Below are 19,090 nucleotides of genomic sequence, written 5' to 3'. Positions count from 1 at the left end.
ATGTCAGTGTTAATGTGCTGTAGTGTCCAGTCAGTCAGTGTTAATGTACTGTAGTGTCCAGTCAGTCAGTCAGTCAGTGTTAATGTACTGTAGTGTCCAGTCAGTCAGTCAGTGTTAATGTGCTGCAGTGTCCAGTCAGTCAGTGTTAATGTGCTGTTGTGTCCAATCAGTCAGTCAGTGTTAATGTGCTGTAGTGTCCAGTCAGTCAGTGAGTGTTAATGTACTGTAGTGTCCAGTCAGTCAGTCAGTGTTAATGTGCTGTAGTGTCCAGTCAGTCAGTGTTAATGTACTGTAGTGTCCAGTCAGTCAGTCAGTGTTAATATACTGTAGTGTCCAGTCAGTCAGTCAGTGTTAAGATACTGTAGTGTCCAGTCAGTCAGTGTTAATGTACTGTAGTGTCCAGTCAGTCAGTGTTAATGTGCTGTAGTGTCCAGTCAGTCAGTGTTAATGTGCTGTAGTGTCCAGTCAGTCAGTGTTAATGCGCTGTAGTGTCCAGTCAGTCAGTCAGTGTTAATGTGCTGTAGTGTCCAGTCAGTCAGTATGTATATTTTATAACCCCCCTCCCTCTCTCTCTCTCTCATGTGGAGGAGGAAGAGGAAGGTCACACAGACAGCTATATGCACTGATTGACTAATACTCTGACTGACTCAGATATTGATCTGTACTGACTGATACACTGTATAATAGAATAGTGCTGTTACAATAGGGGGCTGTAGTAACAGTGCAGTAGAATAGTGCTGTTTCAATAGGGGGCTGTAGTAACAGTGCAGTAGAGTAGTGCTGTTACAATGGGGGTCTGTAGTAACAGTGCAGTAGAGTAGTGCTGTTACAGTAGGGGGCTGTAGTAACAGTGCAGTAGAGTAGTGCTGTTAGAATAGGGGGCTGTAGTAACAGTGCAGTAGAATAGTGCTGTTACAATAGGGGGCTGTAGTAACAGTGCAGTAGAATAGTGCTGTTACAGTAGGGGGTTGTAGTAACAGTGCAGTAGAGTAGTGCTGTTACAATAGGGGTCTGTAGTAACAGTGCAGTAGAATAGTGCTGTTACAATAGGGGGCTGTAGTAACAGTGCAGTAGAATAGTGCTGTTACAATAGGGGTCTGTAGTAACAGTGCAGTAGAATAGTGCTGTTACAATAGGGGTCTGTAGTAACAGTGCAATAGAGTAGTGCTGTTACAATAGGGGGCTGTAGCAGAATAGTACTGTTTTTGGTTATATGCTCTTCTCTCTCTTTTTCTCTCTGTGTGTTCAGCCACAAGTTCCCCTCTTTCTCTGAAAAATCATTCCCTCCGCCCCTTCTCTGAAAACCACCCTGAAGAGAGAGAGAGATAGAGAGAGACAGAGAAAGCTGAGAGAGGAAGGAGGATTGCAGACAGAAGAGCAGAAAGAATGAAACAGTAGCTAGAATGAGGTTTGTGGTTTTTGGCATCTGAGGGATAGAGACGGTGGAGGGAGGGGTCCTATCCTATCTGCAGTCTCTGCACTATCTATAGAGTCTATCTTCAGTATCAACAGTGTCTATCTGCATTGTTTGCTGGAGGGTAGTAGCAGAGAAGGTGAACAAACAGAAAGAGACATAATGAAAGAAAGAGATAGATGAAGAGAAAGAGTGATTGAGACAGAAAGAAGGAGGGGGAGAGAGAGAGAGAGAGAGAGAGAGAGAGAGAGAGAGAGCATTGAGAGACAGCTGGGGCCAATGCACCAGTTTAGATGAGAATGTGCTGCGTGCTTGGTTGTTGTAGCTACTATTAATGTGAGCAGGTGCTCTCTGTTTTGCCCCAGTTTTGGGGAGTGGTGGGGAGGAGGGGGGCAGGTGGGGAAGGAGGGGTGAGACAGAGGGTAAGAGAGAGAGGGAGAAGAGGAGGGAGGATAAAGAGATGGAGCAGAGAGAGAGAACAAATGGAGAGACAAACAGTGAAAGGAGTAGAGCGAGACAGTGAATGAAAGCAAATAGGAGAGAGAGAAAGAGAGAGAGAGATAGAGAGAGAGAAGAGAATCAGAGAAATGTAGGAGAGTAAGGGGAGACAACTTGCAACAGGTGTATAACTGTTAGGACACCTGTTTAAATATGGCACATAAAAAAATGCCTGTCTCTTTGCAAACTTTGCAGTGAAAACCACACAGGCTAACCTAGGGTCTGTTGTTTGTAATACCTTGTCACTGTGTTAATGTACTCTACTGTTACTACAGACCCCTATTGTAACAACACTATTCTACTGCACTGTTACTGCAGCCCCCTATTGTAACAGCACTACTCTACTGCACTGTTACTACAGCCCCCTATTGTAACAGCACTACTCTACTGCACTGTTACTGCAGCCCCCTATTCTAACAGCACTACTCTACTGCACTATTACTACAGCCCCCTATTGTAACAGCACTATTCTACTGCACTGTTACTGCAGCCCCCTATTGTAACAGCACTATTCTACTGCACTGTTACTACAGCCCCCTATTGTAACAGCACTACTCTACTGCACTGTTACTACAGCCCCCTACTGTAACAGCACTATTCTACTGCACTGTTACTACAGTCCCCTACTGTAACAGCACTATTCTACTGCACTGTTACTACAGTCCCCTACTGTAACAGCACTATTTTACTACACTATTACTACAGCCCCCTATTGTAGCAGCACTATTCTACTGCACTCTAATGCTACAGTTGTTTGAAACAATTATAAAATAAACAATGTATTCTGGAAGATGTGAATAAAAGCTTTTTATTAAAAATTATATTCATAAAACTCTTCACATTGAAGTAAATCACATTATATACATTTAATTCTGATTAAGAAAATAAGTGTGAAACACAAATATAAGCAGTATATATAAGAAGCTGGGAAAAATAATCTCACTGTCTGACATTCGCTGATTTTCTCTCTCTCATGCTCAAACACACACTCTCCCCTCGTCACTCTCTCTTTTTTCCTCTCTCTCTCTCTCTCTCTCTCTCTCTGTCTCTCTCAGGAAGCCTGTTTTGGTTTCTTCAGGGATCCACTTCCCCTCTCTCTCTCCCTCTGTCTGCGAGCATTTCCATTTGCAACGTTTCTGAAACAAAAACAGCATTATTATTATTTTTATTATTATTATTATTATTATTTTTATTATTATTATTATTATTGTGTTGGTCACCGGTGGCACTGGCAGTAGTCTCTGGCAGTGAGGGGCTGTTTCTGGGAGCGGCGCTTCCTCAGTCTCTGCTGGAGAGAGAAAATCCATTCATTTATATCAATAAATACATTTCTATATAAATACATTACTGGTCAGTGTGTCAGTCAGTCAGTGTGTCAGTCAGTCACTGTATCAGCCAGTCAGTGTGTCAGTCAGTCAGTCAGTGTGTCATTGTATCAGACAGTCAGTGTGTCAGTGTGTCAGTGTGGATTGGTGTCTCTGTGACCTTCAGCCTCCTCTTCTTTCTCCACATGACCCCAGTGAGGATGAGGAGGGAGAGGAGGAGAACCCCCCCCACCACGATACACAAAATAATCCACAGGGGCATCTGCAGCACTGAAGTAGAGCCTGAGAGAGAGAGAGAGAGAGAGAGAGAGAGAGAGAGAGAGAGAGAGAGAGAGAGATAGAGTGAGTGAGTGAGAGAGGCAAGTTAGTATGGGATGTACATACTGACTGTCTACAATACAGTTACACAGACTATCAGAGAGAGACAGACACGAACACATACACACACACACACACACACAAACACGCAAACACACAGTCAGCCACTCTAGTCTCTCCCAGTCATTCACCTGTTTTGGTGTCAGTGCCAGAACCCCGCCACACCTCCACCTCCAGAGAGATAGTGGAGTTGATCACCCCCTGCTGGAACTTTAGGAAACAGCTGTACTGCCCACTATCCTGAGCTTTAACCTGCAAGCCAATTGAAATGACAGCAATCAATACAGATACGCAAAGGACTACTCTTCCCATAGGGCTCTTCTACAGCATGTCATGTATTCTTGTTGTGGTGCACTGCGGGAAATGTTTAATTTAGTTTATTCCTAATTCTATTACACATACACACCTGACAGAGAGAGACACACAGACCTCAATACTTAAGATCATCTATCCAAACAAGAATGTAATCTCCACAACTAGAGACAGCACTTCAGAGATAAAGCACTCTTGCCACACCACGTGAAAAGATAGACAGTTTAAATAATAAGTGTCTCTATAACAATCCAGGTGCACTGTGTTAAAAAATGCAATCGTTTACAAAAGAGGACATTGCTTTCCATTATATAGATAAGGAGAAAAGTGCCACCAGAACTTGTTTTGCTAATACAGACCCCACAGACTCTCCTGACACAGAGAGCCACACACCTCCTTGAGGACCCCAAAGTCCCTCCCCTAACCACTGCATGGCCTTATGGGAGGCGTATTCTGGGGCAGAGAGAGGGACAGAGAGAGAGAGATGAACAGGGAGGTGTACCTTCTTGAGAATAATGGTCAGATTATTCGTCAGAGCCTCTGTTGGAAATGAAAGCAATGATTGGCTACTGTTGCTGGAGTTCCATTTCAATTGGCTGGCATGTGTTTGTAAGGTCAGGAGTGGTTGGTGACATGGTCCCTGCCAGCCTCCAGTCATGAAAGTGAGAGAAGAAGAGTGAGAGGGGAAAGGAGAGATGAGGAGACAGGGCAGAGGGACAGAGACTCCTTCCTTCACTGAGAGGATGTGCTGGGGCTGGGGCTGGAAACCTGAGGGAGAAAGAAAAGGAAAGGAGCAGAGTGAATGGATAGGGGAGGGGTAGAAGAGAGAGAGAGGGAGAGAAGGAAGGCAGAAAGGGTTAACACTGACTGACTGGACACTACAGCACATTAACACTGACTGACTGACTGGACACTATAGTACATTAATACTGACTGACTGGACACTACAGCACATTAACACTGACTGACTGGACATTACAGCACATTAACACTGACTGACTGACTGGACACTACAGCACATTAACACTGACTGAATGACTGACTGGACACTACAATATATTAAGACTGACTTGAAACACAGATACACAGAGACACACACTGTAGTAGAGACTGTACCTAGAATATTGATATAGGTGGATCCCATAACCTTGTCACCAATCAGACATGTCCAGGTGCCAATGTGGGAGGGGCCAACGTCACTAATTGTCAGAGTCCCGTCTGTTGTGGTTTCAATTCTATCCTTACTGGGCCACTGCCATGTCACTCTGGGCAAGATACCGACCTCAGCCTGGCAGCGCAGCACCAGCTGGGACAGCTGGAGTATCGGGCTCGGGGGTTGGGCTGAGACTGATAGAGTGAGAGAGAGACAGAGGGTTAAGATATATGTTAATACAGTACAGACACACTGACTCACTGACTGACTGAACACTACAGTTCATTAACACTGACTGACTGGACACTACAGCACATTAACACTGACTGACTGACTGGACACTACAGTACATTAACACTGACTGACTGGACACTACAGCACATTAACACTGACTGACTGGACACTACAGCACATTAACACTGACCGACTGACTGGACACTACAGCACATTAACACTGACTGACTGGACATTACAGCACATTAACACTGACTGACTGGAGACTTCAGCACATTAACACTGACTGACTGGACACTACAGCACATTAACACTGACTGACTGACTGGCCACTACAGTACATTAACACTGACTGACTGACTGGACACTACAGCACATTAACACTGACTGACTGGACACTACAGTACATTAACACTGACTGACTGGATACTACAGCACATTAACACTGACTGACTGACTGGACACTACAGCACATTAACACTGACTGACTGACTGGACACTAAAGCACATTAACACTGACTGACTGGACACTAAAGCACATTAACACTGACTGACTGGACACTACAGCACATTAACACTGACTGACATGCATACTATAGATCTCAGTGAGTCAGAGAGAGATGTCACACAAACTGAAATCCTGTTGTACTAGGTGTGTCTTTGTGTATTATAGAGAGAGAACCAGATAGGGACAGAGCTTTGGTCTGTCTGCAGCCTTCCTCCCTCCATGTTGATCTCACCTGTGAACAGGTCCAGCTTCTGCTCTGTCTTCTTATTATTGAAGACACACTGGTAGTCTCCCCCTTCTCCTGTGCGGACACCATCAATCCGCAGGGAGCTTCCAATCAGTCTCGCCCTGCTTGATATCAGAGTCCCCTGTCCTGCACATTTGGGATAGAATGGAATAATTATTGATATCACTATTATTATTTTTATTATTATTATGATTATTACTGATATTGTCATTATTTTTATTGTTAGTGTCATTATTTTTCTTATTGTCATTGTTGTTTAGGTAATTTAGACTAATGGCTCCCAGACTCTCTCCTATGGCAGCAACACTATACTGCACAACACACACACACACGCACACACACAGTGGTGGAAGAAAGATTTGGAGTCGGGAGTTCTAGTCAGAATTTATTACGTGCACGGGAGGAACAGCGCAACACAGAACTCAAAGGATTTTAGGCCAGCATGACACTGTTCCCCGAAAGTTTTGAGACAGAACAAAGCTTTTATACCCCCTCTGGGACATACCCTCAAGGGGCCTTAACATTTTACAAACAGTGTCTGAATGGTCATTTCTAATAACTAGCAGTGATTCCATTGGCATTCTAAACTACGCCTTCCCATCTTATCAATATTATGATTATTACTCATGAATAATAATCATTAACCTCTACATTGCCAATTGCATTAGAATGTACTTTGCAGTTAATACGTTGCAAGAAAGGAATGTGAGCTGCTGATAACCGAGTGAGGAGTAACAGCACACCAAGGACAAAGGCAGGATAGGATTTCTATATTTTCCCCCCACAACACACATACAATATGTACTGCACAACGCACTGTACTGGATAACACTCTCAGACACTCACACTAACACACAGTGTGTTCAGTGTGTGGGAGGCACTGCTGTAGACGACACTTTAGTATTGTATAAGACTCAGACTGGTGTCAGTGCCATGTGGACTACAGTATAACATAGTATTGAGCCCAAACTGGATTGCAGAGCCAGTGCCCTGTATTGGACTATAGTGTATAGTACAGTTCAGTATAGTATAGTATAGTACAGTACAGTATAGTATAGGGCCTATATTGGCTTATAGTGCCCACCTTTCATAATTCCCCCAGACCTATCCTGTGTGAGGATCTTGGTGTTGTTGTAATGCCACTCCAGCGTCCTGGGCGACCCCACGGCTCCTGGACACGGAATGACAACTTGACTGCCCACCTGAGCGTACAGCACCTCCCCCAGCACTGACACCGTCCCCACTGCACAGAGCGAGAGAGAGACAGAGAGAGAGAAAGGGTCCATATGGTACACTAACTGATACACTGAACTTATGATTATAATGATGATGATGATGATGATGATGATGATGATAGACTCACCCAGCAGCAGCAGCAGTACTGCACTGTGTCTTTTCATCCTTCATTCAAATGATCTCTTTCCTTCCTGGAGAAAAACAGAGAGAAGGACAGAGAGACAGAGGAGATCAGTGACACTTGAGAACCAGAGATCAGCACAGCATTTACTTTCACTATCAACCTCATTTCTCTCCACTAACACAAAAGCACAGAGACACAGTAACACACCCATGAAAACACACAAAGAGACACACATTAACTAAAAAGCACAGATACACACACACACTAACTCACAGAGAAAACAGACACACACAGACACCATAATACACTGAAACACATGCACGTATAGACACATTACACAAAAACACAGAGGTATACACACACCCTAACACACATAGAATCAGACACACGCAGACACCATAATACACCGAAACACATGTATGTATAGACACATTTACACAAAAACAGAGGTGCACACACTAACACACTGACAAAACAGACACACAGAAAATAAACACACACATAGAATCAGATACAAGCCCAGAAACTTCTGTCTCCCTTTCCTTCTCCACCTCTTCAAGAGAGCGAGAGAAACAGAAGAGCAACAGAGAGAAAGAGAGGAAGAACTCAAGAAAGAGACGATTACAGATAACAAAATGGAGAAAAGACAACAAAGACAAAATTAAAAAAGGGAAACAATATTGTTTATGATATATATATATATATATATAATTTTTTTCATGAAAAATATATAACATTTATTATTTGCAGTGAGTTGAGAACACAGTCTATTTATTTGATTATGGAGTACTGTTGAATCAATTCCCAGTTTATAGTTATTTTGTAATAATCATAATAATAAGCAGTACAGTACAATATATTTTAACATAACAGCACAGTGCATCATTAAATAATACAGTATACAGTTCAAAGTAATTTATTTTCATACTGCAAAAATGTGACCTGTAAGCTCAATATCTTTAATAAAATACACTACTACAATTTGTAATGCAATACAAATAATTATACAAATACAGTAGAATGTATATTACAGGAGTACACAGAGCACACTACACTTCAGAACAGCAGAATACGGTACATTGCAGTGAAGTATATAGTAGAGGAAAATACAGATATTATGTTTAAAACCAGACGACCAGAGACATCAAATTCTCTCTTTCGAGTGTTGGGAAAATAATAATAATTTTAGACTAATTCCGTCCTTTTGTTTTTAATTAGACGTTCATTCTAATGAACAATAATTAATTCAAACGTAACGTTGTTACGTGACAATACAGACTTGCGATGTTCTGCAGGTATTTAATTTAACACCAACGTTTAGATTTATTTAGGGAATTATTGACATTTGAGAAAGGTTACCATTATGATTATTATGATTATGTTTATTATTCATTAGGAGTAGTAGTATAGCAGAAAAAATACATGGTAATTATATCAGAAATTATGATATTATTATTATTTCTATAATTTGCAAGCCAAGCAAGACCGCTAATGTAAGCGTTATAAAATAACCCCCCTGACAGTGTAATACTGACAGATCTCGCGTTCTCGTGTGTGTGTGTCTTATTTATTTCTCATTTAAAACACGGTTTAAACGCTAACAATCACAGTATTTGATTAATTAATTGAAGTATTTAAACACGTCTATGTGTAGATAGGGCTGACTATATAATAACTGTATGGTAAACTGAAAAATGACGAGAATATCCTGTACAATAACCAGCGCAGCTATTAAAATGCGTTTCATTTGTGTGATCCGGAGTATAATTATTCACGCTATGACCAGGACATTAATTGCGCTTAATTGGAATTAACTGATCGTTCTACAATCGTTTAGTGGTGTCAGATTTAGGCGCTAATTATTTTGCGGACGTCGACCCGCTGATTTGATTATAATCTCCGTTAAGGCATCGGTTCGATGGCGGCTCGGGCCCTTGTTTACCAATATAGCTGATTTTGTATTTATTTATTTATGAATATTTATTAGTTAGTGATTGAAGTCGTGTGCAAGTACGTGTATAGTATTATATGCATTCGTTTTATTTGAATATTATTAAATGTTGTGATTGTGTGTGCGTGTGTGTAAGGTGTTTTTAAATATTTTTAAAATGTGTTTAGTTATATATAATGAGTCGGTTTTGAAGTTATCTACGTGTGCCAGTACGTGTATATTGATTATCAATTATTAAATGGCTTGATTGTGTGTGTAAGTTGTACTGTATTATTTTTTACAAAAATGTTAACTTATATATGCAGCGAGAGACAGAGAGAGAGAGAGAGAGAGATAACTTGTTATTATATAATTAATATATTATTAATCGACTGAATTGTGTACGCCCATATTTCCATTGTAGGCCAACTGTATTTTTTGTTTTAATAATCTCTTTCATTCTGTCCATACAGGTGTCTGTGCTATTATTATTATTATTATTATTATTATTATTATTATTATTGGGGGTAATGATTCAACAAGCACAAAAATACGGAAAATCAATTTTAACAATAAATGAACAAATACAGAGTCAAAATAATACGTCATTCAGTAGCCAGGACTATACGTTTGTTAGTCAAGTAAGTACGTATATAAAAACCCTAAAGTGTATTTGTCGTCGTCGAGTGGCGGGCAGCTCAACGTCATGATGTGATCTATGAAGGACTAATTACCTTTTAATTGTTTTAAGAGACAGTATGGTTTTAAGAGTCCTCCACCTCCACCTTCAGTAAATCATCTGATAGTTTTTAGATCTTTTATAATGGCAAATAACTGCGAATAAATAAATAAACAAACAAGTATTGGTGGTGGTGTTCTTGTTTGTTTGTTTATTCACAGTCATTTGCCAATAAATACATGTATACATTGATTTATTTTTTAAATGTATATATTTTAAAACATATGTGTTTAAAAATGTAAACATTTAAAAAATGATTAAATTCCCATTCAAGAAACATACATACACCCCAAGAACAAGCAGGCACTAAAGACAGCTGCAGTGCAGGCCTGGCAGAGCATCACCAGGGAAGAAACCCAGCATCTGGTGATGTCTATGGGTTCAGACTTCAGGCAGTCATTGACGGCAAAGGATTTGCAACCAAGTATTGAAACTCACAATTTAATTCATGATTATGTTAGTTTGTCCAATTACTTTTGAGCCCCTAAAATTGGGGGACCACATATAAAAATGGGTGTAATTCCTACACTGTTCACCCATTTTGGATGTAACTGCCCTCAAATTAAAGATGACAGTCTACACTTAAAGCACTTCTTGATTGTTTCCTTTCAAATCCATTGTGGAGGCATACAGAGCCAAAAAGATGACAATTGTGTCACTGTCCAAATATTTATGGACCTAACTGTACACACACATGCACACACACATACACAAATATGTTTTTCATTGTGTTTTTACCAAATTGTGTTGCAATACCAAAGAGAAAGGCTATTCCAAAAAAGCTCATTTTGAATTTTGAAAACAAAGAGATATAGATGGAGAGAACAGAACACAGGATGACAGAAAGTCAAGTAAAGAGAAGTAGAACAACAGGAAGGATGAGAGAAAAGATCAAGAAAAGGAAACTAGAGAGAAAGAATGAGGGAGAGGAGAGCAAAGAGAAGAAAAGCAAAATGGAAGGTAGAGAAAAACATGACAGACAAAAAGAGACAGAATAAGAAACACAAAGGAGACTGAGAAAAAGAGGAAGAGGGAGAGAAAGAAAGAGAAAGACAACAAAGAAGCAGAGTGAGAGAGAGAAAAACAGAACAGAAAGGAAAAATACACTTACATGTAATGCATTCTGTGTTTGTTCAAGGACAATATGAGACGTATATTATTATTATTATTATTATTATTATTATTATTATTATTATTATTAATAACAACAACAACAACAACGTGTCCTTTAACTCAGCTACGATGTGTCCAGTCATCTCTCTGGGCTGACAAACTGCTGACAAGATCCCCCTGAAACCAGTCCGTTCTTTCCGTTACAGCCAATCGACACACTGATATCACTGTCTTATAAACATGCTATATATTATTATTATTATTATTATTATTATTATTATTATTATTATTATTATGAGATGATGATAATGAATAATAATCCAACTATGCAATTGAGAATGAGAGACGGTACAGGCCTCCAGTCTGCTGTGCAACACTGTGCTACAATGTCATAAGAGTGGCTGTTCGGTCCTGTTCTGTTGTTGTTGTTGTTGTTATATGCACTAGGAGCTGCAGTATTCATTGTAAAAGGTCTGTGTTAAAGTGCCTCGTCTAGACCTATATCACTTGGTGGCATTACAGGATACTGTATTAAATAACTGTTGTACTGTACTACATTTTCAAAATGTAGTGTATTGTATTGGAGTAGAACGAACTGTATTATATTGTGATGCACTATATTATTTTGTACTGTATCACACTGCTGTCTAATATACTGTACTGTATATACTGAGCTGTATTTTTACATTATATGATAGTGTACGCGCCTATATTATAATACTGTTTTGTATTATATTAAACTATAGTGCGCGGTACTGGATTATACTTAATTACATTAAATTATATTGTGCTGTATTAATTTATAGTGTCTGATATTATGTTGTGCTGCATTATTCTGTACTGTATTATATCGTGCTGTTCTGTATTATAACGGTGCTTACTCAAGACATCTTTTCAGACAGTACTTGTAATATTAGTCCTTTTAATCCCTGTTAGATTGCACTTCACAAGAGTTTTATTATGCTTCTTGCGTTTTTGATTGTTTTCCTCCTTGCTCCCTTTCCCGTAGCCCTTGACTATGACCCTACATCTTGACAGCACTTAGCTTTTACTGTCCATGGTGTATGTCCTCACTTACTGTACTTGCCTGTGTAAATTGGAGGTTGTATAATGTATTATATTTTGAATTGCTATGTTTAATGTAAATTGAATTTGTATGCCTTGTACTTAACTATATTTTTGCACTTTGTATTGCACTTATGTTGTAAGTCGCCCTGAATAAGGACGTCTGCCAAGAAATAAAATAAAACAATAAAAAAATAATATAATGTGCTGTGCTTTATTATATCATGCTGTACTGGTCTGTCGACTGTCTCGTTGCCGGTGAGTTACCGGGCTGGAGCCCTCTTCCCCCCGGGTCATACTCACGGTGTGCTGGCTGGGCTGCTGTCTCCTGGGACTCGGCAGCGCAACTGAAGAGCGAGAGAGATAGATGCCACTGTCTCCACCGACTCTCACAGAGGAAGTGAAGAACAGAGAGAGAGAGAGAGAGAGAGGGTTGGGGGGGGGCGGTTGTCAGTGTTGTATTCTTAGTATTTATTGGGAAGGAACTGATAGAGAGATGGGTTATTTCTGTCTGTGTGTGTTTTGAAACTGATTTACATGCTTACCATTATGTATGCATTTTAGAACAATGTATTTATTTATTTATAATTTACTTTTTCTTCCGTAAACGTTTGCCAAACACCGAAGAGCCACGCAGGTCTTACTAATAAACGCATTTAAGATAAATGTCTAGCGACAGAGTACGTTTGTGTGGAGTTTATCTCCCTCTGCTGGTGAGATCGCCGAGATGCCGGCCCAGGCGGTGCAGTGCCGTCAGAGCAAGACTGCGGTACACTAGAGCAGTGGTTCTCAAACTTGTTCAGGTCACTTAGGGAAGTAATGATTCTCTTTCTATTTTATATAAGAACATAAGAACATAGAAAGTATACAATCGAGAGGAGGCCATTCGCCCCATCGTGCTCGTTTGGTGTCCATTAATAATGAAGTGATCAAGGATCCTATCCAGTCTGTTTTTGAATGTTCCCAGATTTTCAGCATCTACCACATCGCTGGGGAGTTTGTTCCAGATTGTCACTACTCTCTGTGTAAAGAAGCATCTCCTGTTTTCCGTTTTGAATGCCTTGTAGCCCAATTTTCATTTGTGTCCCCAGGTGCGTGTGTCCCTGCAGATCTGGAAAAGCTCCTCTGGTTTGATGTGGTCGATGCCCTTCATGATTTTGAAGACTTGGATCAAGTCCCCACAAAGTCTCCTCTGTTCCAGGGTGAAAAGGTTTAGTTCCTCAGTCTCTCAGTAGGACATTCCCTTCAGACCTGGAATAAGTCTGGTTGCTCTCCTCTGAACTGCCTCTAGAGCAGCGATATCTTTCTTGAAGTGTGGAGCCCAGAACTGTCCACAGTATCCAGATGAGCTCGGGCATTGTACAGTCTGAACATCACTGCCCTTGTTCTCAATTCTACACTTTTGACAATATACCCTAACACTCTGTTTGCCTTTTTTATTGCTTCCCCACATTGTTTGGATGGAGAAAGTGAGGAGTCCACATAGACTCCTAGGTCTTTCTCATGCGAAACTTCATCTAGTTCTATTCCTCCCATAGTGTAATTATAGTGGACATTTTTGTTACCTGCATGTAATAACTTGCACTTGTCTACATTGAATTTCATCTGCCAGGTATTGGCCCACAACTGAATATTATCTAAGTCCCTTTGAATATCCTGTACTGCCGAGATTGTATCTGCTGAGCCGCCTATTTTAGTATCATCTGCAAATTTGACAAGTTTGCTAACTATCCCAGAGTCCAGATCATTAATATAGATTAGAAAAAGCATCCCTGTGGAACTCCATTAACAACCTCACTCCAGTTAGAAGCGACTCCTCTAATCGACACCCTCTGTTTCCTAGACATCAACCAGTTCATTATCCATCTACTTACATTACCCTGAATGCCTACAGCTTCCAATTTGAGGATCAGTCTCTGGTGTGGAACCTTATCAAAAGCTTTCTGAAAATCTAAGTAAATCATATCATATGCTTTCACCTGATCTACAGCTGCAGTTGCATGTTCAAAAAATTCTAATAGATTAGTAAGACATGATCTGCCTCGTCTAAACCCATGTTGACTATCTCCAAGAATATGGTTTTCATTAAGATGCTCCTCTATTTTCTGTCTAATCATTTTGTCCAACATTTTACAGGTGATGCAGGTGAGACTGATTGGTCTGTAATTTCCTGGCTCAGTTTTGTCCCCTTTCTTGTGGATTGGTATGACATTTGCTGTCTTCCAGTCAGTCGGCACATCCCCTGTTCTAAGTGTCATTTGGAATATTTGAGTTAGTGGCCTATAAATAATTTCCCTCATTTCTTTAAGTACTGTTGGAAATATCCCATCTGGCCCAGGTGATTTGTTGGTTTTTAATTCTGCTAGTCCCTTTAGTACCTCCTCCTCATTTACCCTGATCTCTCTTAGGGTTTGACTGGACTGATTGTCAACCTGTGGCATGTTATCTGTCTTTTCTTTTGTAAAAACCTCTGTGAAATACTCATTTAAAACATGTGCCACATCTTGTTTGTTTTCCAAGATACTTCAATTTTTGCCCTTTATCTGTTTCACTCCCTCCTTTATTGATCTCTTGCTGTTGTAATATTGAAAAAAGCTATTTGCATTAGCTTTATTTCCAAGAGCTATGTTTCTTTCTAATTCCCTTGTTGCTTTCCTAATCTCTTTCTTAACATCTCTTTTGCAACATATTCTCTGCATTTTGTTTAGTCTCCACCCCTTTTGTATGTGCTATACAACATTTTCTTTCTCTTGATATTTTTTTGCATACCTCTATTAAACCATTTTGGCCAATGTTTTTTGGTCCTCAATTTGCTAAATTTTGGTACAAATTTCTCCTGAGCCTCAAGTAGTATATTCTGAAAATATAACCATCCATTTTCAACTTAATCTTTCTCTTGATATTTTTTTGCATATAATTCAATACAATATACAATGTCTTAACACAAGAGTGACAAGCCTTTACGGTATGTGTCATCACCAGTCTTACATGCTCATCATGGTTTTACAATTATATCTCACACCTTCCCTATCTGAATCAAAACTCTTGTTGTTTCTAGCAAGGCAAGAACAGAAGCATGCAATGTTCAGTCTTGTTTGGGGTCTTAAAGAGCTGACAGAGGAATCAATATTACAGGAGTCAGGGACTCCATTATTCTAATGAAGTGAACAGAAAATAACACTTAAAACCATAATGAGTCTTGGTAAGTAAATAAGTACATGAATATAGAACCTCTATATTTACCTTTCTTTTCACTGCTGGCCAAACTCCTCCATCAGTGTCAGAGGTGTTATTTTCATCCTCAGTACCATGGTCGGGATCCTTCTCATCATCTTCAGACTCATCTGCAGTGTTGACACCTTCATCTTCATCAGACATCTGGGCAGCCTCATGGGGGCACAGGGGAGGGGTTTCTACACCAGTCTTTATTTAAACAAACAAATAAGAAAACAATGTATTTAAATTAACTTTTCTCTGAAATGTATATACACACTCATACAAACTAACATGTAAAACCCAAGTATATGTTTTAAAAATAAAATAATAAAAATGATCTAAACACATTTTTCTAAGTAAAGTCTTTCCTCTTTAGTGTCTCCATCTTCAGTCCTTCTAAGTTTTGTGCAGCGAGCTGGATGTACCGATCTGGTGACATGTTTACAACGCTTTATACCACAAAAGGGGGTGGAGGGGTCTTTGAGGAGGCGAGGAGTAGGCAGAGTTGGATATATCTTTTCTCAAACCGTTGGGTGGGTGGGACACGTGGGTACAGACAGCATTATGCCCCATGACGGCTGTGTCCCGAACGAATGTATGATAACACTTTATCTCTCCAAATGGTCACCCCCACACCCAGTGTCCACCTTTTATATTTTACACAAGGCCGTGTGTAGACACTCCTGCCCCCCATGTTGTCTCTTACCTTAGCACAAACAGATACAGATGGGTGTTAAAATAAACTTTATCATGCTGTAATGGTCTCAACCTTACCCACACCCAACCAACAGTATAATATTATGAAAAAAACATGTTTTGGCAGTTTCTGAGAATGTGAATAAAATTTGTGCCAGTTTCTAATGAAATACCATTTATTTTAATTTTTTAGGGATGTGTGGGTTTTAAAACGCACTCACATTTTGTCCCAATAAATAAGCAGCACCGTACGTCCCATTTACATGTCAGACACAGCTGCTGTTATACCCCGGCATATTTTCAACATGATATATTAACCAACACCTTCTTCAACATGTCATCTGACTGGGACCTCTTTGATAAGACAGAACTACTAGAACTAGTATCAAGTATTGATGATAAGTATAGTTCTGAAACAGGATTATTCGGGGTGGGTATGTACAGTAATAGAGTCTGGTTCAAAATTATTAGTATATCGTACATAGTTTATGTATATATGTTTATATTATTTCAGCGTAAAAACTGCATGTGGACTTGAACAGCGCAGAATAACAGACCCATCACTGTCGGACCGAACGTCCAGCTGTACAACCCGGAGAGTGTCACTCACAACCCCCCAGGCATACGTCACGAATAGCGCCTTCCAAACCGCAGGAAGCACAAGTTCTGAAGGTAGGCCGAAGCAATACATTCAATGCAACACTTGATACAGACTTTATGGTATGACATAGAACAAGGTGTTTCATATAATTAAATAATTATACATTGTGTCTTCTAAAACATAATAACAAATAATGTGTAAAGTTACGGTACCCATGTCTGTTTTCACTTTTCATGTTGATAGTTGTGAGTGATAAACACATTGGTGATAAACAACATGTATTTTCAGAGAGAGAGAGGGAGACCAGTAAGGCATCCTTTAACCTGCATTACTATGCACTCCCCCAGCCTGTCCAAGTCACAGAGCAAACTTTGAATGGAGGTATGTAACATTCACTGTTTTTTACTGATGTGGTTTTTATTATTATTTATTTTTTTCAAAATGCAGTGAAAAGTCACTGTACAAAGTGTAATACCATGACATTATTTATCTGTTTCTTATAGCTGAAAACACTGCACAGCCAGGGCAATCAGCCCCCCTGCAGAGGCCAGTGAAGAGGCCCACTTCTGAAGAAACCCGATCCTGTTGATAAGGGAGCTACTGGTGTACAGCGTGGCAAACAGCCACCAGTAACACAGCGCATACACACATTGAGAAACAAAGTACAATTCAGTTGTACAGAACCAAGAAAAGCACTCCGTAAGACAGCCCGTGTTGCTCACGATTCCTCTGATGATGAGCAGGTGGTGACACCTAAACGGAGCCCGGCTTGTAAAAGACAACGAGTTATTGATGACACCTTCGATGTGGAGGCACACTGTGCTAAAGTGATCAAATCGAACCCCACTACTGTTAAAAGAGGTAGACAGGCAAATAGCTCTGCTAACACCACCCTGAGTAGGCATAACGAGAGCAAATGTGATCAGATGCCCTGTGCAGACATTCAGACATCTGATGATTCTAGGGCCCTGTTGTGTAGCAAGATATGCCACATTTGTTGGCAGCTTGTAGAAGACTTACACACTGTCATGTCTACCCCTTGCACTTCCACACTTTAACACCAGAGGTCATCATCCCCTGAATACTGAACCCAGCTCCTCACCCTCCACAATCATCCACTTTACATTCCAGGCTTCCATGTGCACTTCTTCCATCACTCTCTTCTCCCATTGGTCCTCACTGCCTACCTCTGTCACCTGCTTCCCTCAGCCCTGTGTATTTATATCCCTCTGTTTCCCTGACTCACTGCTAAGCCTCATCTACTTCCTAGTAACAACCTAAGCATTTATATCCTTTGTATTGCCTTCCTGTGTCTCGACTTGTGCCTGTTCCCACGTATTCTGATTATTGGATTCCCTGTATTGCCCTGTTTGCCTGGTTCTGACCTCTAGCTTGATTTTCTTGACCTTGACTTCTGGATTGCCTTCTTGCTCCTGTTTGCCGGCTTCTGACCCCATGCCCATTTTTTGACTTTGCTATTTGGATTTGTTAACATCGCACTTGGGTCCACCTCCCCTAGTTTCTGAACCTGTTACACACAGCTCATAGAACAACACACGTTTTGAAAAATGTGTTAAAACAAAAAGGGTATAGTCACGTTCCTGAAGAGAATTTGCTGAATGGGACCACTGTGAGTCAAACAGTCCCTCTGCAAGATGTAGAAGAGCTGATTCAGAAAATAGCCACTTCTGAAAACTGCTATTGACAAACAATAAAACAAGTAAAGTGCAAAAATGCTCAGTCTGCTCGTGTAATCACAGCAGTACTGAGAAAGAAAATTAATGCTGCCAAAAGAATACTGCGTAGGCTTAAATCTAAAATGGATGTGTTACACTTAGCATGATCACAGACACCGTTAGAAGCTGATAATGTAAGTTGGGCACAGGTTGGTGACAACTCATCAAACTTGGAAATTCAGGAATAAATAGATTTGGATCTGTCTGATGAATTAGCATTACAATCTAACAATAATGACCAACCAAACTTGGAAATTCAGGAATATATAGATTTGGATTTGTCTGATGAATTAGCATTACAAGCTGACAATAATGATAATCAGATTGGGGGTGGTGATGCTGTAATGTTAGCAGGGGCGTCGCAAGGGGGTAGACATCCTAGGCAATTGCTTGGGGCCCCGGGCTGAGAGGGGCCCCCCAAATGGGGATCCCCCCCCCCCCGTCCACCGCCCCCCTGCTCTCACGGGACAAAACTCTGCCACACCCCCCCCGCGGCATCACCGTCAGGAATTATATTTTGCCTGGGGCCCCCACATACCCTAGAATCGCCTCTGAATGTTAGAGG

The 19,090-nt window shown here is 40.4% G+C and overlaps 1 protein-coding gene across 2 annotated transcripts; it reads right to left on the bottom strand.

Moving 5' to 3' along the window:
• Positions 1-2,704: 2,704 nt before the first annotated feature.
• LOC136756922 (T-cell surface glycoprotein CD4) lies at positions 2,705-12,686 on the bottom strand. 2 transcript variants are annotated; one of them, XM_066712356.1, is made up of 10 exons: positions 12,580-12,686; positions 7,433-7,496; positions 7,154-7,312; positions 6,055-6,195; positions 5,044-5,274; positions 4,430-4,695; positions 3,747-3,867; positions 3,398-3,519; positions 3,133-3,200; positions 2,705-3,048 (listed from the first exon to the last, which is right to left on the bottom strand). In XM_066712356.1, the coding sequence occupies exons 2-10, from the start codon at positions 7,467-7,469 to the stop codon at positions 2,964-2,966; spliced, it is 1,230 nt and encodes a 409-aa protein (XP_066568453.1). In that variant the 5' UTR covers positions 7,470-7,496; positions 12,580-12,686; the 3' UTR covers positions 2,705-2,963. The 2 variants fall into 2 exon arrangements, with proteins under 2 accessions (XP_066568453.1, XP_066568454.1); XM_066712357.1 differs by having other exon boundaries at positions 3,133-3,197.
• Positions 12,687-19,090: the final 6,404 nt, after the last annotated feature.

The sequence above is a fragment of the Amia ocellicauda genome, chromosome 1, assembly GCF_036373705.1.
Source record: "Amia ocellicauda isolate fAmiCal2 chromosome 1, fAmiCal2.hap1, whole genome shotgun sequence".
Lineage (NCBI taxonomy): Eukaryota > Metazoa > Chordata > Actinopteri > Amiiformes > Amiidae > Amia > Amia ocellicauda.
Note: the sequence above shows the minus strand (reverse complement) of the source record. Positions and strands in the feature narration are given on the sequence as shown.

Excerpts from the sequence above, each read along its gene's own strand:
- LOC136756922 (XM_066712356.1), bottom strand. The coding sequence starts at position 7,469 with ATGAAAAGACACAGTGCAGTACTGCTGCTGCTGCTGG. Across the intron at positions 6,196-7,153 it reads GTCTGGGGGAATTATGAAAG|GACAGGGGACTCTGATATCA; the intron begins GTGGGCACTATA and ends CCAAATGTGCAG. Across the intron at positions 3,049-3,132 it reads GACTACTGCCAGTGCCACCG|AAACGTTGCAAATGGAAATG; the intron begins GTGACCAACACA and ends TTTTTGTTTCAG.